Raw genomic sequence first — 22,056 nt, forward strand, 5'->3', positions numbered from 1 at the left:
TATTCAATAGTTGAAAGTACCTATTCAAAATGATCCTCTCATCCGAAAACTAGACGAATCATGAGCTAAAACTAACGAAGAAAAGGGATCTGATCGTTTTCAAACAGTATTTTAACCAAATCCAGAAGTCGTCAACCTTCACCTTAGAGTTCATATTCCAGTAAAGGTGAAAGCTTCAATTAAACTAAGTCTTTATGTGAAGCAATAAGTGAATAAGTGAAGCAATTCAAGCAAATTCGAATCCTATGAAGGCACCAGGTCTCGATCATATTACAGGCAAAATGATAAAATTACTCCCTGACAAGGTAATTTTATTTTTAACCATAATATTTAATAGCATTCTTGCTGCTCGCTATTATCCAACGCATTGAAAAGTTTCTCTGATAAAAGTGATTCCTGAACTAGGTAAGACTACCTCTTACAGACCGATAATTCTTCTTCCCCACTTATCGAGGATCTTTCGATAAGCAACATACCATTTTTCTGTATGTTGCTCAAGCTTTCGATAAGTTATGGCATGGAGGCTTATTTACAAAAATCGAATTAAAACTCTCTGATAACACTCATCCTCTATTTCTTTCTTACTTAACTCAAGAAAATTTTGTTTAAAACATAACTCTTTTACTTCCAGATAGGTTGAAATAATGGCAGGTGTTCTTCAGGGAAGTGTTTTTGGGCCCTTTTTATACTTACTATATACAGCCGATCTTCCTCTCTTTTCAAACCATAAAATCTCAACTTTTGCAGACGATAGTGCAATGCTTAGTGTACATAGAAACTTCAAAATGGCCGCTCAGAATTTGTCACTTCATCTGTGTCTTGTTGAGGAGTGATTGGCCAAATGGAGGATAAAAGTAAATAACGTTTGCACTAAGAAAACAGACATGTCCACTAGTTACGCTCAACAACATTCCAATACCGCAAGCAAATGACGTAGTTTTTTGGCATCCACCTTAAGAGAAGACTGACTTGCAGCAAACACATAAATAGTAATCTATGAACACAATGAAATTGAAGTTTAATTAGTTCTATTGGCTTATGAACCCAAATAGTGAATTTTGTCTCGAAAACAAACTCTTACTTTACAACTGTGTCATTAAACCTATATGGACTTATGAAATTAATTTATGGTGCTTAGCTTGCTTTTCAAATATTGAATCGTTCAGAAAATAACAGGACACGAAAAATAACAAGAGCGTCGTGTTATGTAAATATTCTAATATCCATAAGGATCTAAACATCCCGCTAGTAAAGGATGTTGCCTGAGCATACGTAGGCAAATATCTTACGAAGCTAAATGTGCATCCCAACCCACATGCCAGACAATTACTTTTTACATTTAGATCTTTGCGTCTGAAAAAAAACCACTGAGTTCAATTTAAATACATTATTATTAATATTTAAAATATATTTTGTTAATTCAATAGAGAGGCATATCTAATATAGATGAAGAGGAAAATGTAGTATTTGCCTCTCCATCTTCAAAAAAATTACAAACAAGTCACAAGGCTTTAAATTTTTATATTTACTTCAAGATTTGAAAATTTATTCTAAATTTCTTATGTTAAGATGAATTCAATAAAACATTAAATAAAATGAAATGTAACAAACAAACATTTGCAGTTATATTAATTATTTTGTAACCAAACAATTTTAATAATAAAAAATTTTGACCAATTAGCCTGAAAAAACACTTTATTTGCAGTTGTAGGCAAAATCCAGGGAATCGCAATTTTTCCGTTCCGGTTCAAGACAAAATAAAATATATCGGTTCGGTTTCGGTTTTCGTTCCGACAAAAGTATCGGTTTCTTTGGCTTCGGTTCGGTTCCGATTTGATGCTCTGGTATAATCCTTTTATTATTATTCTATTGTCATATGCCTACAGTACTCTACAAATTCAGATTTCTGTAGCATACATATCCAAATATTAAATACCAGTTACTGATTTCTAGATAATAAAACATTGTTATGGCATACAATAATTGTTGACTTGGACATGAGTATATATGTTAACATCAATGATACTTATTTTAAGAACTTTATTTGCTGTGCTGAAATCCTAATACCCGCAGCTATTTTTTTATTAGTATAAGAAGTTGTTATTCAGCAGTTGTTAGAAAAATGAGTATGAATTTATTTAAAGTTTAAAAATCAAATTAAAATTAATTAAAAATTAAATTTATTTAATGTAGTTGACTTTATATCTTTGCAATATGTGAGATTTCAAATTATGATTTACTGGGTTCGTAACAATTTAAGGAAAATAGCGTCACGGTGCATTATCCCGAATAAGGTGAAATAAAGATATAAATAATAAATATCAATAAATTAATGTATATTTTTGCAACAATAAACTAAACGAAAAATAATTTTATTTCTATGAAAAAAAAATTATATTATGAAATCGTTATTGACGGTTATTTAGTGATTTATGCCTAATAAAAAGATTTATACATAATAAAAAACGAAAACAAAATTAATATTATTTACATTAAAAATAGTACATAACAGAAAAAAAAATATTTATACAAAAATTTTTATTTATAAATAAAGCACACACATAATCAATCTACCCACTTTTACTTAATACTAGTGATATTCGTATTCGGTTTTACGAAGTATGCGGAGAATCCGATTAATCGAATAGTAAACGAAGTCTCCGGAATTGAAAAAAAAATCGGATTATTTGTAAATCCACAGTCTTCGAATATCCGGATCTGCGGTTATTATTCGCAGTGAAATTATTTGGAGACTTCGTGAGCAAAAGTAAAGGGAGAGCACAAAATGCAAATGGACGGGCATCACACAAATAAACACAATTTTTTTCAGGGATTATAGAATTTGTTGTTGTTTATCGATTTTATGAGTTTAGTATTTTACGCAGAAAGTTATACGTGTGTAATATTTTTTTTTATTTTATTTATTTCATTTTATAACAAAAGTCGAAAATTAAATTGTTTCAACTAAAAACTTTAGGCAAATTTATGTGAGAGTTAATAAGCGACTGTAGTAAATAAAGCATCTGATCCCAGCATCTACAGAAAAGCATACCAATCATTCGATTGAATGCAAGATCTTGAGATTCACCACAAACGAAATAATTCAACTTACACTTTTTCAGTAACTTGGTTAGAGAATTTAATATAATCAAAATTTTTTTTTTCGACGGCAAATTCTCATGCGCAATGGTGCTTATATTAGCATTTTGATCTGCATTTTGATATCATAAACTTTCTAACTATAGCTTAGATACTCATTGAATATTTTTCTCCTCAGGTCCGGTTAGTTGATCTCATCGTCCGTTATCGTTATTATTTTTATTGGCGATCGTTACACTTTCGTAATCTCACCTACTTTCAGAGGCGAAGACATGTCTGTTGCACTGAAGATCTGTTGCTTGCTCTTTTCAACATGTCCTTCCATACTTCATAAAAACTCCACTTCCGTTATGATTTGTCCCAACAAACTACGTATAATCGCAAAGCACGAGAGCTGTTTACAATAACGCTCTATACGTTCAATTAAATTTTTTTACCATTATTCAGCACTTCGTTTACAGTTGTTTCACTGCAAGTGTATGTATGTTTACATTGCTTTCCACACCTCTAAGAATTGTCAGGATTCTTCCCGTTTATATTCGTTTTGCTTCTGCTTCAAAAAGGCGTATGGAAAATCAACCCAACTTCTGAGAATTGAGATATACGATGATATTTACAGAATAGTAAAACAATGTACTTAGGTATTTAAAAAAACAAAATATTTCAAAGTATTGTCTTATAAGTGGTTATAATAACTGTTGGACTGCAGTTGCCATACTCACAACCTTGAATCTCTCAAATTAGGAAATATTACTATATTCGCTTCTTAACCAAACGAGCCAAAGCTGCACGAAACTTTTATTGTTAAAGTTTCAAATTTTTTTGTTACATTTTTTTGATTTCTGAGAAAAAAAAACCACAGCAATTGTGTTTTTTAATTTGAGCACAACTTATGGAAATTACAATCAACTAGTATAATATTTTAATCGCTAAAGCTTGAATTCACAATTCTAATTAATAATGGATAATATTTGCAGGTTTTCATTGACAGTAGCAATCCAGAACAAGTTAATGATGTTACATATATTAAGCACCATGAACAACTTCCTTGTTTCTGCAGTTTAGTGTTTGTTTCATTCTGGATAGCTCTATTCTGTGGTCTAGTTTTACCAAATTTCCATTATGTGCCTAAGGGTTTAACTATAATGAATCACCAAGGAAATGACACTGATTTTGTTGCAGAACGTGCTATGAATATACTTAAGGAATTGGAAATAATAGGACCAAAGGTTGTGGGTAGTTATGCGAATGAAAATTTGACTGTACAACTACTCCTCAATAAACTCATAAATATAAAAGAAAGTCTACATAAGGATCTTTTTAATATGGAGATCGATCAGCAAATTGTATCAGGGGCTTATATACACTGGCAAATGGTAAACATGTACCAAGGAGTACAAAATGTGGTAGTTAAGTTTTCCTCAAAAAATTCCACTAGTGAATCAGCTTTATTAATTAACAGTCACTTCGATTCCAAACCAGGAAGTCCAGGTCTAGTGACTTGCATTTGCTATATAGTTTTTATATCTAAACTTAACTAATTAAGGATCTGGTGATGATGGAGTCATGGTTGTTACTATGCTAGAGGCGCTAAGAGTACTGTCTACAACTCGCGAGACTTTAAGACATACAATAATATTTCTTTTCAACGGAGCAGAGGAAAATCCCTTACAAGCTTCACATGGTTTTATAACACAACATAAATGGGCCAAATATTGCAAGTGAGTTCCAATCATTTATTTTAGTTAGAACTAATTAATATATTTATTTCGTTTCAGAGCAGTTATAAATTTAGACTCTGCTGGAAGTGGGAATCGTGAAATATTATTTCAAACAGGTCCAAATCACCCATGGCTTATAAAGGTAAAAGAAAACAATACCACTAAAATTTCACAGAATTAACGTTTTGACTGCTAACGCTGAATGAAACTAATATGCTACTTACTATATAATATGACTTTACTATTATTTTTTTTGTATTAAAATTGCTTAGAAATAACAATTATTTATGACGAAAAGAAAATATTTAAGCGTTAGAAGGGTTCGAAAAGAAATTAAAACACAACAACAAAAAATTTAGTTAATTTGTGGGAGTTTGGCTGACCATACAACGCTTTTTCGAGTATTGCCAAGTACTCATCTTCAGTGGTCTTAGGAAATATTCGATTTTTTAATTAGGCCGTATACATATATTGTTGGTTATTCATTTCTATTCGAACCCATTCTGCAATTTGGCAAAATATAATGAATATGATATTGAATTAATTTCTTACAACTGCTACTTACTATTCAAATAAATACTTGAAAATGTATAAGTAGTTCTGTAAATTATACGATTTAGTTGAGGTTTATGCACTTGCTTCGAAATACAGAAGGCAAGTGCATTAATCAATTGCAATTAAAGAAAATAAGAGTAGTAAACTTGCTCCACTCATGTCAAGTGCAATGTTTGTATGATTATAGTTCTATAGGCGCCACTAACTTTTTCCATTATGCCATATATCAGTATAGCTTTATTCTTAAGATAGTAGACTAGACAATTTTTCCCCCTAAATCATTTAACCACAAGATAATATTATTGAAGCCTCTTATCCACCAAATTAATAAATTACAATTCTGTGAACCAATATCAAAAAACTTGATCATAACCAATAACTTATTATTTATTATGTTATTGAAGTACTATAGTCAGCATGTGAAGCGCCCATTTGCGACTACTATGGCTGAGGAAATATTCCAAGCAAATCTTTTGCCCTCAGATACAGATTTTCGCATTTTTAGGGATTTTGGAAAAATTCCAGGTAAAACTATGTTCTCAATATTTTTTTATTATTTTTTATATTAACTCAAAATAACTAAAGGCTTGGATTTGGCGCATACATATAACGGATATGTATACCACACAGCTTTTGACAGAACAAATGTTATATCGTTGGGAAGCATTCAAAATACGGGCAATAACCTAATATCATTAATACGGGCTTTAGGCAATGCTTATGAGTTGGATAATCCATCGGTGAGTAAATATTTCCGAAATAATTTTTTTCTATAAATTTTTATTTACATCCGTAGTTATACGCTAAAGGGCACACCATATTTTATGACTTCCTTGGCTTTTTTCTAATTAATTATTCAGCAACTGACGGGCTGAAAATTAATTTTTGTACATCAGTCTTGACCATCATTCTAGTAGGAATTTCTATTTGGCGCATGGCAGCTGTAGTTTCGATTTCTATGAGTAGTGCTATTTCTTATTTTACATTTGTTGTATTTCTCCAAATAACTGCATTTATCTCTGCAAATATATTAACAATATTGACCGCAGCAACATTAGACCTCATAAATCATTCTATGTCTTGGTTTAGCAATAAATGGTTGGTTATTGGGTTATATATATGTCCGACATTATTCGGATTAATATTACCAACATTACTTCATATTCACTACAAGTATAGCGTAAGTACTTTCAAAAATAATATAATTGATACATAACTTTGTGTATTTAAAGCATTCATTGCTGAGGCAGTATCAACTGCAAATGATTCTACACTCTCACAGCTTTCTGCTCTCCATTAGCTGCATGGTAACAACATCCTTAGGAATTCGTACATCGTACACCCTTATGATTCCAATATTATTTTATAGTTTTTCTCTTGTTGTGAATTTAATTACAACTCTCCATGATCACGGTAAATAAGAATAATTTTTATAACTTCCATGATGTATATGTTCTAATTATTATAGCTTATTTTTGGGCTATAACTGTTCTCATTGGTCAGATAATGCCTTTTTTGTACTTTAGTTATGTCACAGTTATATTCTTATTCACACTTATACCCATGATGGGACGCTATGGCACTGCTTTAAATCCAGATATTGTTATAGGTAGTCTTTGCTGTTTTGGAACATTATTAGCAGGAGGGTTTCTGGTAAGTCAGTCTGAGTTCTTGAAAACTGATTTACTTACTGTTTTATATTTCAGATACATTTATTTCATTTTTTTCGACGAACTAAATTGCTTGTTACTTTTATACTCATTGTCTACTTTGTATTTCTGATAATTGCTACAACACCAGTTGGGTTTCCATATAGATCTAAGACTAACGTTGACAGAGTCAATTTCTTGGTAAGTTTATTTCAAGATGTTTTTAAAAATAAGTCTCTTATTATGAACTTTTAGCACGTTTATCGAATTTTTTATGATTATGCTGGAAATATCAGTCTTAATGATAGCGGTTATTATTTCGATTTCCAGGATAGAAATGCAGAGCGGCCCATGAAGTGTATTTACTTTTCATTATTATAATTAAATGCATAATTACTTATTATTAAATATTTCAGTAATATTTCTATTAAAAATTATATTTTGTTGTAATTCTATTTCTTTCAGCTTTTATTGATTTAAGTTCTATGAAAAGCATTGATGAAGACTGTAAACGATACATGATGTGTGGACTTCCTTTATTTAATCATCGGATGTATGCTGCACGAAAATATGGAAAGTGGTTTCCCACTTATAACTCAACACAAATTTTACCTCTGCCTTCATTGCGCTTAATTGAAAAATATAATATAACAGATCTAACTTTACGGTATGAATTTGAGCTAGAAGGACCTTCTCATATGAGTATTTTTATTCAACCCTTTGATTATGCTTCTATATCCAACTGGTCATTTTTAAAGGAAAAACTTTTACGATGGCAACCACCATATCACATATATTTTTCATATGGTATTGATAGATCACCTTTGAAATTTTATTTAAATCTTACGGTTAGCGTCATTTTACTTACTGATAACATATTAAATCTGTTTCACGACCTACTCGTAGTAAAACTCGAATAAAACACAAGTAAAATATAAACTGAGAGCGTAACACACAGATTTTCATGAAACAGCTTTGTGTAAAGTCTGGTAAGAACACCAATGCCGCGCAAATAAACAATACAAAAATTTAAGTTCAAACCAAAACAGCTGATTCACATATCAACACAAATTTTACTTTAAAAAAATGTTCGAGTATAGCTGTGTAGCATTTTCAATTTTCGACAGGGATGTTACACTCTTGAACGCACTTGTGTATACACAGTGTTACTCAAAGTTACTACGAGTAGCTCGTGGAACAGACATGATAATTTTAAAACTAAAAAAACTTATATTCTTAGGCAAAAAATGGTACAATTGACGAAAACACACCGCTTTTCGAACTCGGTGTTGCTGCTCATTATATAAGTTACGAGCACAAGCGCGAAGAAAACGTCACAGCATTCATAGGAAAGTTTCCGAAATATGTACATGCAATGGAATGGCCAAGCATATATGAACGATACATATTTTGAAATACATAGATATGTAATTATAACATATATACATCACAGAAAACTTAAAACATTTACTACAAATTTATTGCATTTTCAGCGTCAGTAATGCTTAGGATGTATTCGTTTATACACACACATATTTATTTTCCTCAAAAAATTTCTTTTAGAGAAATCTAATATACAGGAGTTCAAGTTTTTAAGAGTTTATAATGTACACTTACGAATATATTCCGCAATAGATTTTAATTATGTTATAATGGGCTTGCCTTAAACTTTTATTTAAAATGAAAATTAAACCAAAAAAAATAAAATTACAATCAAGAAGTTTTCTATTGTTTCTTTTGGCATAAGCAATTAACTGTTCTTCCAGATCTAGAGGACATCTTACATCTTTTCTAGGGAAAAATGCTGATGCAACAATGATATCTCTGTTGTTGATTGTGATTGTTGCCGCGTACAGTAACATAGTCTGTCAACGGAAATAAAAAAACATTATGAAAAGCTGTACGTGTTGGTCTATTTAAGTTCTTGCATCAAAGCAATTGTAAAAATTGGTATAATAACTCCACTGGGTGAAGTGTTTTAAAATCCATCAAAATATCCCATTGTATGATTGCAAACTAAGCCCCCACACAGCCTCAAGGTGTATGCTCGGAAATATCAAATTTGTAGAAATATACAAATTTATAATATATAAATATATTTAATGTTACATATGCGTTTACATATGCCTTTTACTTTTACATTTGGTGAAACAGATAAAACAACAATTTCATCGAAATCAAATCTTGTCATTACCGACAATATAAGACAAAATTTCTCACGAATGCCGTATACATATTTTCGAATCTATATCTGGGTTGTCTCGTCTCATTATTCTGTCTTCTACAAGCGCCGATATTAGGATATGGCCCCGCAATGTACTTCACATCAAGTCCATAAATGCAACGTCACAATCATTCATCTATTTGTCATATAAATGTAAACGTCGGCGGTTCACTACCGCCATCAATCAACTGTACGTATATATCAATCGTCATTGACCGTTTCAGCAAATGGCCATAAGCGATTCCAATTCTGGATCAAATCGTTAAAACTATCGCAAACGCATTGTTAACTCAGTGGATCGCTTCTGATCCACTGGTGACGTTTTGGCGTATCGTTACATATTACAGCAAATTAAGGCAGATAATTTAAATCTTTCTTATTCAATAAATTTACTGAATTAAACGGTTGCAAATACTTACGAACTATGAGTTATTATCCTCAAAGCAATAGAATGATAGAACGATGTCATCGTATATTGAGACATTAAGGCTCTTTAATAATTAAACTAATAATTCGCATTGTAAAATTGACATTTTAAAACATAATATTGTAATTATTTAAATTAACATGTATTGCAATTACTTCTTTTTTTATTATATTTCATTTATATGTTTTCACATGAATTCTTTTCTTTATAGGCCGTTATCACATAAATTTAGCACTTCAATATATGTGTTTCCCTGTTAAATAATTAAATCAGGATATAACTTTTAGAAACTCTTTCTCCTTACTATCTTTTGAGCGATAGAGAAGAAAAAATTCAACACAATATACTTTTTATTTACATTTTACTTAAACTATGTACGTGCATAGACCCATTGTGTAAAATACTGCGATTCAAAAATTTATAATTAAGTTTGACGTTTGAAACTTCTGGCAACATTATTAAAAGTGCAACAGTGAGTTTTTGTTTATCAAATCACAAGTCAGTGAAATCGCTGCAGTAAGTGTTGTTGAATTAGGTGTTAATTATTGTCATTGACTGTTTGATAACAATTTAAACAAATTTTAAATGTAACATTAATAATGGAAGAAGGTCGCTACCGTTTACGTTCCGGTCCTTCTCATATTAAATGTTATGTTCTGTTCGTAAATGTCACTACTAGAAATGTAGATATTCTGTGGATTGATCCGGGAGGAATTGAAAAATTGTTTGCATCTATTAACCCTGGTAAAAAGGTTAAAGTGGATACATTTCAAACACATCCTTGGGTATTTAGAGATAAGGATACAGGAGAGTATATGCAAGTGGATCATAAAGATGTGTTTTGGCCAACGCCATGTGTTAAATTATTGCCAAACTTTCCACAAGGTGCTTTAAATTGTCGGAGGGCAGTTAACATTCATTCTCCAGTCCGCAGTTTGCGAGAAATATGTTTATGGAATATATTAAAAAATATATCGTCTGACATACTTACATTAAACAACGACAGCATTTGCGCTCTTGGCTTACCAGTAACACTTACTAATGAGCTGCTAGCAAAAGCGCGATCTATTAGTTTGTATAAGAAACTGTAATTATTAAAACAAAGACTGTAAACATTTAATGTTAGAATCAATATTTTATGAATTTAATGTTACAACACATACACATAATAAACACATTTAATATGAAATGTTTTATATTAAGTATAGTTTATAAATAGATATATGTATATAGAGTATAGTTTATATTTATTTACGAAGTTTGAACGAAATTTAATTAAAAAAGAATAGTGCTCTTGGTAAAAATATGATACTATTAGTGGAACATCTTTTAATTTATAAGTAGCATTGCTCGGCTTTACTGGTTATTTTATGACTTAAGTTTCTATGTTTGTTAAACAAACTCAAAATAAATCTATTTACTTTAATAGTATAAATAATATGTCAGGATAGAGCACAGATAGTAAACGTTAAATAAAAATATTTCGTTATAAGCAAACTTCGAGTTTTTTTTTTTTATATTTAATTATTTGTGAACACGCATATCTGCATAATACTACACAATAAGTTTATCAATATGTTGTAGTTTCACATACACTTCATATTTATATTAGTTTTGAATACAGATACATAATTTTTGGCATGATTGGATTAATTTACTAATAAAATTTGTTGCACTTTAAAATTACATAGAAGTATTAACTTGCATTTTTCGCAAAATAAATATGTAATATTAATTCGTTCCAAGTTTTCAAGTATTTCAGTTTGAAAAACTCAAATATCTTTCTCTTGTAATTTTAATAAAATTTAATTATTTTTAAATATTTATATTAATTGCAATCATTAATGTAATAAATATAAGCTACTGATACACTTTACATAAATTTTAAATTAGACACTTTTTGTTTCTAACACTATTTAAAACCAAATGTAATAATGGCTGTTAATATTATATATAGCTAATTACACATACTTAAGATCATATTTAACTGTAAAATAAGTTTTGAATAACAGATTAATAAATAAAATAAAAAGAAACACAGATATCTTCTACTATTTCTAGAGATTTCATTGTAGCGATGAATGAGTAAAAATTTTGGAATTCACAAATTACTTTTTCATAATTTGCCGTCATAACTAAAATTTGGTTTTGTTTTATACTGGAACGTTAAATCAGTTGACTGTTTCCATATGAAATGACGTACAGTACGTAAATCCATATTAGGATCAACGACCTAAAATTTTTAAGATTTGTAATTAATGTAACTTCACTCATTAATATCAGTAATTCTGATTATTTACCACATCATTGCACCATAACTCAATACGATCTTCTGCGGGTACTTGAGAACCTTCAGAATTTGCATCACTTTGACTATTTTGTGACGAATTTCCCCCACTGGGAGTACTTTCACATCCAATAACTTTTTCTAACACATGCTCACAGACTTTTCGACATTGTATAAATTCATTTGCGACAAGACGATCCTATATTGAAAAATTTATATTGAAAGTGGAGTGAGTCTTTCAGATTTGCAATACATAACCTTTTTAGTACGCTCTGGTTTAACCATTTGTGGATGTGGTTGCAAGAAAAATGGAATCTTCAAGAATTTTGGTATTGTTTTCTCTATAACAACATCCGTTACCCACTGTGGAACAGTCTCATGTAAAAGAGTACTCTCACTTTCTCCAGCAGCATCACGAACTAATAAACGACAAACTGTACGTCCACCTACTTCACTATGATTATAAAAACTGAATTATTTTATGAAAATTTTATATATTTATTTTAATATATACCTGAATATAACTGGGGTATGTTTCGGAACTTGGAAATACCCATTTCCTCTCACATCAGGCTCTAACTCATTTTGAGGCAAACTATGCGGTGGTGTCCAATGTTCTAATAAAGCCTCAAGAAGTAATTTCCCGTAATTAATCTGTAAAAAATTTTTATATTTAATGCAAGATTTGTAAAGATATTTTTAAAATATGCTTAAAGAAATAATATAATAAATCAGTTAAATAGGGTTCAAATCTAATTGCACCATGCTTCACTTAATGCACTACAAAAATATGGAAACAAAACAAACCTTAATTTCAGATGTTGGTTCTGCACACTCTGGTAGCCCAGCTTCAATTGAAACCCATGCTGAAAAGCAATCAATCTCATCTTGCCCTAATACTATAGTTGGCATCTATATATATACATAAATAAATCATTTAAATTTAATTTATGAAATACTTTTCAGAATATGAAATATCTTACCCCTGTCTTAAGATCAACAGTAAACCAATTTGGAATATAGACCTGCTTATTTCTTTTTTTAGTTTCTTCTTCGAACTCTACTTTACCCAAATCTTCTTTTTTTAAAATACGTAAAATATCATATATAGCGACATTATCTTCAGTATCTTTAGTAACGATATGTCTTTTGTCATTTAACACGCTGCATTTCTTAATAGCTGCACCACCTATGCTCATATTAATAATAGTGTTAGAAAATTTAAAACTAAAACCGTTTTTTAAAAACGAACCTTTAATGTTTGCTAACTCGGTACCGCTCCCAGAAAACGACCATACTGCATCCATGCCTCCACTGGACGTAAGAGATGTTTTATCAAAGAATGGAAGTTTCCAGCAACGAATATCTGAGTTCCATGTTGTTGCCCATACACCTGTCTTATCAATATTGTAGCATAGACTTAGAACTGGTGCCTGTTCTTCACATACTACGACCGAGTTACTTGGATTACGAAGCTCTGTAACAATAATATGTCTGTCTCGGCTACCCGAAATTACATATTGAAAACTTTCATTCATTAAAAGTGACCAAACACCTTCTTTATGAACATGTATTGTTTGGACACAACGCTGCTGTCCTATATTCCATATTTTGATCGTACCATCTGAGCTTCCTGAAATTATTTGAGTGCCATCCGGTGAAACAACAAGTGCGCGGACATTTTCAGTGTGCCCACGTAGTTTCATGCTTCGAGTACATGTACGAGGATCCCAAATACGCAAGATATTTTCGGTAGAACCACTTACTATAATTGTTCCTGAAGGATTCATCGCAAGACTATAAATTGAATCTTTTGAACCGGTAAGACTTGAAGCTTAAAAATATGATAAAAAATTATATAAATGCCAGATTACGATATATTAAATTCATACTTGTTACGGTGTTATTACTAGCAGTTAATGCGGTAAGCGTATTAACATCCCATAAAAATATCGCTTTATCCAGACCTGCACTTGCAACTTGTTCTCGATCTTTTGCATAAGCTAGTGCCTGCACATAGTCCCTATGCGTGCGTAAAGTGGACATACAAAATCCTTTTTGTGCATTCCACACCTTCACGGTAGTATCGCAACTTGCACTGATCACTGGCAGAAATATAAAATTTTATTTAAAAAAATTTATTTTAAATCAACCAAATTTTTATTCACAATTTCGTCCATTGCAACAGAGCACAATATCGTTCACCCAGTCATTATGGTGTTCCATGGACTGTATGTATTTTTCATTAGATTCAGTTTTAGTATTCCATACTCGGATAATAGCATCTCGTCCAGCTGAGTATAATTTCCCATTATTATAATCCAACTGCAAAGCGTTCACACCGTTTCTATGCTGTTTTTCCTCTGCGTCTCGAATAACAAAAGATACCTTTAACAAGTAGTTAGAGAATATATAAATGCAACATGCATCCACTAATTTTTACAATTGATAAAAATATTTATTGCATAAATCCAAAGTTCGTTAATTTTAAAATAAAAAAAATTACGAATTGGATATGTACCTGCATTTTTTTTCTTTGACAATTTTTGGTCGTCAACATTCTTTCCTGTAAGAAAATTTTAAAAATTCTCTTCCCCTCTCGAGTTAACACAATTTACAAAGTTATTTCTGTCGATTTTCATTTATATTATCACTTTTTATTTACTATCGTTCAGAAAAATCATGTTCCTTTAATCGAAAACTGTAAAAAATGTATAATGTAATTTTCACTCAATTTTCATCTTCATTTATCTCAATCAAAGTGGGCAAGGTTGCTATACCAATAAGCCGACAATAGATAAAGCTACTACTATTGGCTAACAGGGCGCACAGGTTGTTAAACATTTGTGTATATTCAAATTGAACATTTATAGTTCAATAGGATACCTGTTATTTTTTTACATTCAAATAATAAGTTTAACTTAATGTTAAACTTAGTGTGACATGTATGACTAATAAAAAAAATTTTAATCCATTCAGAACTCAATATTGCGAAGTTTTTTTTTAGTAATTGTATTAACCCAGGTTTTCACATATGTTTAAAGTCAACCACAAATATTTCCGGTGATTATTCTTACAGCTGTAAATCTATGACAATACTTTTACACTATCACAGTTAACTCAACATATACACAGCAGTTTTATCTTCAAACAAAATCCATAAAAAAGTGTTTTATTAGCTTATAAACCTATAAGTAATTATTAGGTCTATTCTCAAAAGTCAAGCATATGTAACATGCGAATAAAACATATTTTCTCTCTGACACAAACTGTTCACACGGAAAGTACACAGTACATATGTAATAATATATAAAAACTCATAATAAACTAAAAAGTGTTTTGTTTAAATGAAGAAATATGGTTCTTAAATTGCAAATGCATTTTTTATTAATTTTAATCTTAATCACAGCAATGGATTTATTTCATTTATACATATTTTTCAGTACGTGGAATATATATTATTCATTATTTATTATATATTCAGAAAAAAGATCCACCAGCAAACTGCTGCGTTCCACCAGCAAATTTTCGAGTAAATGAGATCACCTGAGAGAGCGAAACAGACTTTACTCGTACATTTTATTTCATGTTTGAATTTAAATTTTTATATTGTTTATTTATTCTCACCAAACTTTTCACAAAGATGTATCATGAAAATCTGTGTATAGAGTGAAATTTGACATTTTATTTGTGTTACGTTCTCAGTTTGTACTTTACTTGCGTTTTACATGAGTTTCACTACGAATAGCTCGTGGAACAGACCTACAATATAAGTGAGTGGTTTACATCTTAAAAAACTTGTAGTAATGTAAATGATAGGAGCAGAATTTGGATATCAATAAAGTTGGTTTAAAGATTCTATCTATTTGTACTTACCATAGTAATTATATGATGACAAAACATTCACTGTTATCGTTCTTTTCAACATAATTTGTAATAAAGTAAAGCATGATATAGAAGATGTTACATGTATGCAAACCAAGTATAACGTGCTACCAAATCATACTGTATATATTCAAATATGCATTATACTATGTATGCGGTATAATTACAACTCGTTTCACTGTAACGCAAAGCGGATAGTTGATCCGTACATACATGTAGCATTCTCTATACCAGGGCTATCCAAACCAGATGCTGTATAGATCACTGTATAGATTGGGGGCCGCAGAAGCAAATACATCTGTTAATACATAGTCTTATTAGTTTTACACCAAAAGAAAATTTGCGGTGTTCCCAATAAGAAATAATGGTGTTGAAATTCCACCACCTAGTCATAATAAAGTTTGTGTTGCTGTACAGCGCCTTAAGAACAACAAAGCAGCAAGCGCAGTCAGCTTACCTGCAAAATTGTTCAAGCCAGGCGCGATATGCTGATAGAGACCATGAGCTTATTTGCGTCAATTATCATGTAAAACGACCTTTTGTTACTGTGTATGAACGATTTTCAGAGCGGCCTGGCTTTAGACCTGGTCATTCCACCATTGACTAAACCAGATGATTCGTTACTAATAAGTTTATACTTATTACCATTGCTTTTAATTCATTATTCATTTTAATTTTCAATTTTATTTTATTTATTTTTCTGCAAAATGTAGTTTGCTTGAATTATGTTGTTGTCCAGTGCTTCAAAGTGAAGTTTAATATGAATTTGGCACACTACTAGTATAGAGAAATTTCACAGTCTGGCAGCATCGCACATTTTATTACAAGTTTATTTGCATACTATTTAACATTAAAATATCCAATCATTAAGTATTAAAGTTTATTGTGCGTTGTAATATTAATATATAATGGCTATTTGTATATCAATAGTTGGGAAGGATGTAAATACCTAATCATATTTATATCGATTTTTAAAATATGTAACTTATGACATTACAGAATGCTCCACTATATTTTTCTACATCGGACATGGAAAAAGAGCTAGAGTTGCAGTATAGAGTACATGCAGCACTTGATGTAGTGGAAGAAAAATGTCAGCCGTCCAACAAGGGAACATCTGACTCGAAGGAGTTGTACTTGGGACTTTTATATTCTACAGAAGCTAATAAAATGTGGGTGACATGAATTTATGGGTTGTTAAAATAGTACAAATATGCAAATATATTGTATTGTAGTTACGGTTTCGTTACGAATTCTAAAATAAAATTTATTGCTGTGGTTGATTCTGGAAATATAGCATTGCGAGAAAATGAAGTGCGCTCGGTAAATTAAATCATTTACTATTTATTTGTAAATCTTATATGAATATTTACAGATGTTTAGAAATCTACATGTTTTATATACAGATGCCATTTGTAATCCTTTTCATATTCCGGGAGAACAGTTGATGTCAAAGTCAGTGCATTAAATTAAAAATGTGAACTTAATTAAATCTTTTTTTTTTCGGAATATAGAAAATTTGATCGAGCAGTTCACAAAATAATGAATGGAGGTTCTTAAATCTATGGAAAACATAATGTTGATAAATATTTTATACAAATGTGTTAATTGTACATTTTTAATACAATTAATATATTATAAATCTTTCCAAATATTACCCCATACATAAATATAGAAATGTTTTATAAAAATCGTGTGATGCTTATTATATCAAAAATGTTAGAAAAAAATAGTTTTACTTAGTCATCGTTTTATAAAATAGTAAAAAGAGTTTATTAGAATGGAAGGGTTCTAATTAATGTTACTTTGGTGTTTATGATAGTAAAATTAAATAAATTCTTTCATTTCACATCTGTTTTGTTTTTTATCGCAGCAATAACATCAACACAAAAGTTAGAGCAAAGAACATCTTACAAAAATGGAAACTATAAATAAATAAAAATGGAAACAGTTGTGTTCAGAAAAATTTTGTTAGTGCAAAATACACCTTACCGATTAAGGATCATTTCATCGACTTCTTCGTTTATACAAGCTAGTACTTATTATTTTTAAGTAGAGAATACATCAAAAAACAAAAAATTAAGATGATATCATTTTTAGTTTCTTGACATATACAATTTACTCTAACCATATGTAACTTAACACCCTGAATATACTGCATTGCTTTCCCACCGGGATTATTGATGATGAGTCTGCAACTGTACGCGTGCAAGAGCTATTACTTCTTAAAATGCAGAAAGAGCAAATGTAAGAAAATATGCAAATTACATTGTATGCACTTTGTGACGCATTATTTTCTCTCATTGCTTATTAAAACCAGTTTCAAATAAGAGAACAGTGACAATGCATAAAATACATTATTTTATTAAAAACAAAAATTTATTTTTTATCAAAATGTAAAATTGTTTAGTTTTAAAACAAGACTCTATAAAGAAGGAATGACTTTTGGTATAAAGAAATCCCAAAAACACTATTTTGTAATTCACATAAATGATTTTAGAAAAATATATGAGAAATCTTTTTGCTACAATTTAAATCAATTTTTAAATATTTTTAGTTGATTTTTACATACATAGTCAAACATATCCCCTAAATAAATAAGTCAGAGGACTGAAGAATAATGATTCTATTGTAATTATTGTTAAATGGCGTTAAATTGCAATGGAAGTCAAAAATTTATTGGATATTCTTTTAGATAATTTGGATTTTGGTTGAGCCGTTCACTCGTTGTTTTCACTGAGACCTGTTTAAAGTCTTTCAACTGCTTGTCTGCTATACCAACATTGGATAACTGTGCATGCATTCTCTTTAATCTTTTATGAGTTCGTGTGATCAAAGTGTAGGAAAATATGTGGGCAAATACTCCAATCTTTATAGATAAAAACCAATTTTTTACTGTGCAACAACAGTAGAAGTTATCTAATTTTTCTTAGAAAGCAAAATAACGGTCCTCGAGGAGACGATGAAGGCGTTTTGTCGACAAGTACAGAAGTTCTCTAACGTAGTATAGGAATAAGGAAGATATGCGGAAGAGGTGGGGTTGTTGCGCAAGCGCGGCAATAGGTTAATTGTAGATTCTGTGACTAGGGTCACGAGGGCCACGGTTATAGAGTGGGTCAATGGAAGCATCTTGATGCCCCTCATCGAAGTATAACGTCAAGTATTCGATTTAGTAATAAGTTTACGGTGCATGGTTAAAATTTGTCAGAGAATAGAGTATCAGGGGTTAAGCTGTCGGAGTGGATTATATAACCGGGTGTGGTGCTACGGGGCGAGCGTAGGAGGTGCGAATGCTTGTGCTTGTAGTGTGCAGAATTTCGAAGGACCTTGCTTTGTTATTCATTCATACCAAGTCTATCACGAGCAGCATTGATAGACTTTTCTAGGGACATACTTTTGTGGAAATCTTAGCCTACTCTTGGACTTCCCTTTGAAGAGCATATAGGCTGTACTAAAAAAATAAGGTGGTTTATTATTAAATATTATTATATGGAAAAGCCGAAACTAGCCCATATGTAGCAATAAGTTCCTACTTACTAAAAAGATCATTCCCCTTTCTACATAATTTTTAAAATTTTATACAATACTTTAAAAATACAATATGACTTTATTCGGATGTCCAAAATGTGGTACAAACAAATAATAAATTATTTATATATATAAAAATAATTTTACTATATATGCATATATATTAAAATATTTCCAATATTATATTGGAAATATATAAATATTTACAATTATATTTTAATAAATACATGCCATTGAAAACACATTCCATTTAAACATATATTTTGTAGAATTTTTGACATTTACGGTCAGTAAGATTCATATTCAATTTTCATTTGCTAGTATAGGCTGAAATATATATAGGCAAAATATTAAAAACCATAATTACAACGATGTTTTGTTTTTTAACATAATCATTTTGAAACTAATTTGATTGAAAATATTATTGTCAATAATATTTCAAAAAAAAATTTGGAAAAATTATTCACACAAAATGAATGTTTTTATTATAAATTGTGTTTTATAATTTAATTTCTTTATCATTATGAAGATGAATTACTACTTACAAATATTTTAATTAACACTTTCATATCTGTTATTCCATCCCAGCGAACATTTTCAATCGCGGAAGAGTCTTCCGCGAATCGTAATGCTGAGCAATTTAATCGCGGAAGAGCACGTCTGAGAGTCTCAGACGACGCTTTCATTGTGAGAACTTGTCCGCTCATCCGCGATTCGCTTAGAAGCGTAACAAATGAGTCTTCTATTTGAATCGCTTATGCGTCGCTTAGAAGCGTAACAAATGACCCATCCATATACATCGCGTGTGCATCGCGGAGAAGCGTAAAAACTTAATTTTTTTGTGCACCGTAGAGAAGCGTAAAAATTTACTTTTTTTGTATGTATCAAGGAGTAGCGTTATTCCGATACTCGGAAGAGATAGAAAAGAAACAGCGAAAATAAAATTTAAAAGAAGTTGAAGTTAAAATTGTTGGTTTATTAAAATGACTGGTTTCTTATTGGTTTATTTGTAAAATTATTTACAAAAAAAAAAATACATATATAATGAAATAAAATACTAAAAACTAAGTATTAAAAATAGTTTATATATCTTATTGCTAACTTAATGCTAATATTAATTAAAATTTTCAAAATATTAGATATTAAATAGATTTTAATTTAGATATTAGTTATTTTATTAAGGACACATTTCATTGTATTTAGTACGTTACATATTTAAAGTTATTAACTTTGAATAATAAGATATCAAAAGATTAGTTACCTATATATATATATTAAAATTTTTTTTTAAAATTATTTTATTAAAATTTATTTATTTAATAAGATATCAAAAGATTAGTTACCTATATATATATATTAAAATTTTTTTTTTTAAATTATTTTATTAAAATTTATTTATTTAAACTTCACACACAACTGTAACACTCCAATTGCACTTTAATATTAACAAAGTGAAGCAAAAGCGACATATGTAAATATTATGTTACAGAAAAAACAAAAAGAGCAAATACACAATTTTGAGAGAACAATCGCTTAACCATCGTCAAGGCGAGTCATAAGCGACGCATTTTGACGATTGGCGTCTAAATGCTAGCTGGGATATATACTGTGTCATAAGTGCAAAACACTTATGACCAGGGACCGAAAATAACAGTTATTTTAAAATTTTTTATGAAAAAAAGCAGCAACAAAAAGTTGTCTAAACTCTTATTTAAGTAAATAGTTATCATTCTAACAACTTTTATCCTTAATATTATGCATGCTTTTTATATATGAGGTTTTTAAAATAAAACTCAAAAAATAATAATTAAATTTGATTTTTATTATATTCATCAAAAATAATAATTATTATATGCCTTTTATTTTTTTCGCGCAGAAATAACTCTTAAAATTTGCTTCTTATTTTAAAACGCACAAATAACTGGTATACTTGCGTTATATAATATAAAAAGCAAGAGTATCGCGCAAATTCTGCGCGATATTTTTAAAATGAAAATATAAAATGCAATTTTCATACAAGGTAGTTGTTTTTGTAATTCCATAGAAAATGTTTGAAAAGGTTGGTGCAGGTAAAGATTTAGTTCAGTTTTTTGTTTTTGTATTTTGGATTCATATTTTGTATTTATATTTGTATTTTGTAGGAGAACAAATTTGTATGCAAAATACAAAAACAAAAAACTAAACTAAATCTTTACCTGCACCAACCTTTTAAAACATTTTCTATGGAATTACAAAAACAACTACCTTGTATGAAAATTGCATTTTATATTTTCATTTTAAAAATATCGCGCAGAATTTGCGCGATACTCTTGCTTTTTATATTATATAACGCAAGTATACCAGTTATTTGTGCGTTTTAAAATAAGAAGCAAATTTTAAGAGTTATTGCTGCGCGAAAAAAATAAAAGGCATATAATAATTATTATTTTTGATGAATATAATAAAAATCAAATTTAATTATTATTTTTTGAGTTTTATTTTAAAATGCATATGATAACAGTTATAAGATGATTTTTATTTTTTTTATGATAACTGTTACGGTCCCTGCTTATGACACAAATTTACGTAAAACTTGAATGCAAAGTTTACCTTGGTTCCTCATTGTTGTCTGGGAATTTAGGTATAAAGTGATTTATAATATTTACATCCCTTAACACATTTGTTTCCCATGTTTTCATATA

At 29.9% G+C, this 22,056-nt stretch overlaps 4 protein-coding genes across 5 annotated transcripts; 3 read left to right on the forward strand and 1 right to left on the reverse strand.

The window, feature by feature from the left end:
• Positions 1-245: 245 nt before the first annotated feature.
• LOC119675146 (endoplasmic reticulum metallopeptidase 1-like) lies at positions 246-8,438 on the forward strand. Its single transcript, XM_038086335.1, has 12 exons — positions 246-305; positions 4,077-4,590; positions 4,646-4,820; positions 4,878-4,962; positions 5,780-5,900; positions 5,961-6,115; positions 6,172-6,337; positions 6,844-7,028; positions 7,082-7,225; positions 7,280-7,382; positions 7,490-7,872; positions 8,265-8,438. Exons 1-12 carry the CDS (start codon positions 246-248, stop codon positions 8,436-8,438), a joined length of 2,265 nt encoding a protein of 754 aa, XP_037942263.1.
• Positions 8,439-10,163: 1,725 nt separating this feature from the next.
• Positions 10,164-10,829, forward strand: LOC119679081 (protein Vhl-like). Its single transcript, XM_038091240.1, has one exon. It carries the CDS (start codon positions 10,275-10,277, stop codon positions 10,764-10,766), a length of 492 nt encoding a protein of 163 aa, XP_037947168.1. The 5' UTR covers positions 10,164-10,274; the 3' UTR covers positions 10,767-10,829.
• Positions 10,830-11,535: 706 nt separating this feature from the next.
• On the reverse strand, positions 11,536-14,735 carry LOC119679082 (WD repeat-containing protein 48 homolog). 2 transcript variants are annotated; one of them, XM_038091242.1, is made up of 10 exons: positions 14,484-14,727; positions 14,131-14,350; positions 13,855-14,067; positions 13,215-13,796; positions 12,946-13,151; positions 12,770-12,874; positions 12,477-12,616; positions 12,221-12,416; positions 11,976-12,161; positions 11,539-11,908 (listed from the first exon to the last, which is right to left on the reverse strand). In XM_038091242.1, the coding sequence occupies exons 1-10, from the start codon at positions 14,520-14,522 to the stop codon at positions 11,792-11,794; spliced, it is 2,004 nt and encodes a 667-aa protein (XP_037947170.1). In that variant the 5' UTR covers positions 14,523-14,727; the 3' UTR covers positions 11,539-11,791. The 2 variants fall into 2 exon arrangements, with proteins under 2 accessions (XP_037947169.1, XP_037947170.1); XM_038091241.1 differs by having other exon boundaries at positions 11,536-11,908; positions 12,946-13,796; positions 14,484-14,735.
• Positions 14,736-16,649: 1,914 nt separating this feature from the next.
• On the forward strand, positions 16,650-17,516 carry LOC119683164 (trafficking protein particle complex subunit 2-like protein). The gene is made up of 5 exons (XM_038096777.1): positions 16,650-16,788; positions 16,847-17,019; positions 17,083-17,170; positions 17,223-17,302; positions 17,362-17,516. The coding sequence occupies exons 1-5, from the start codon at positions 16,756-16,758 to the stop codon at positions 17,405-17,407; spliced, it is 420 nt and encodes a 139-aa protein (XP_037952705.1). The 5' UTR covers positions 16,650-16,755; the 3' UTR covers positions 17,408-17,516.
• The last annotated feature ends 4,540 nt before the right edge of the window (positions 17,517-22,056 follow it).

The sequence above is a fragment of the Teleopsis dalmanni genome, chromosome 2 (genome assembly GCF_002237135.1).
Source record: "Teleopsis dalmanni isolate 2A chromosome 2, ASM223713v2, whole genome shotgun sequence".
NCBI lineage: Eukaryota > Metazoa > Arthropoda > Insecta > Diptera > Diopsidae > Teleopsis > Teleopsis dalmanni.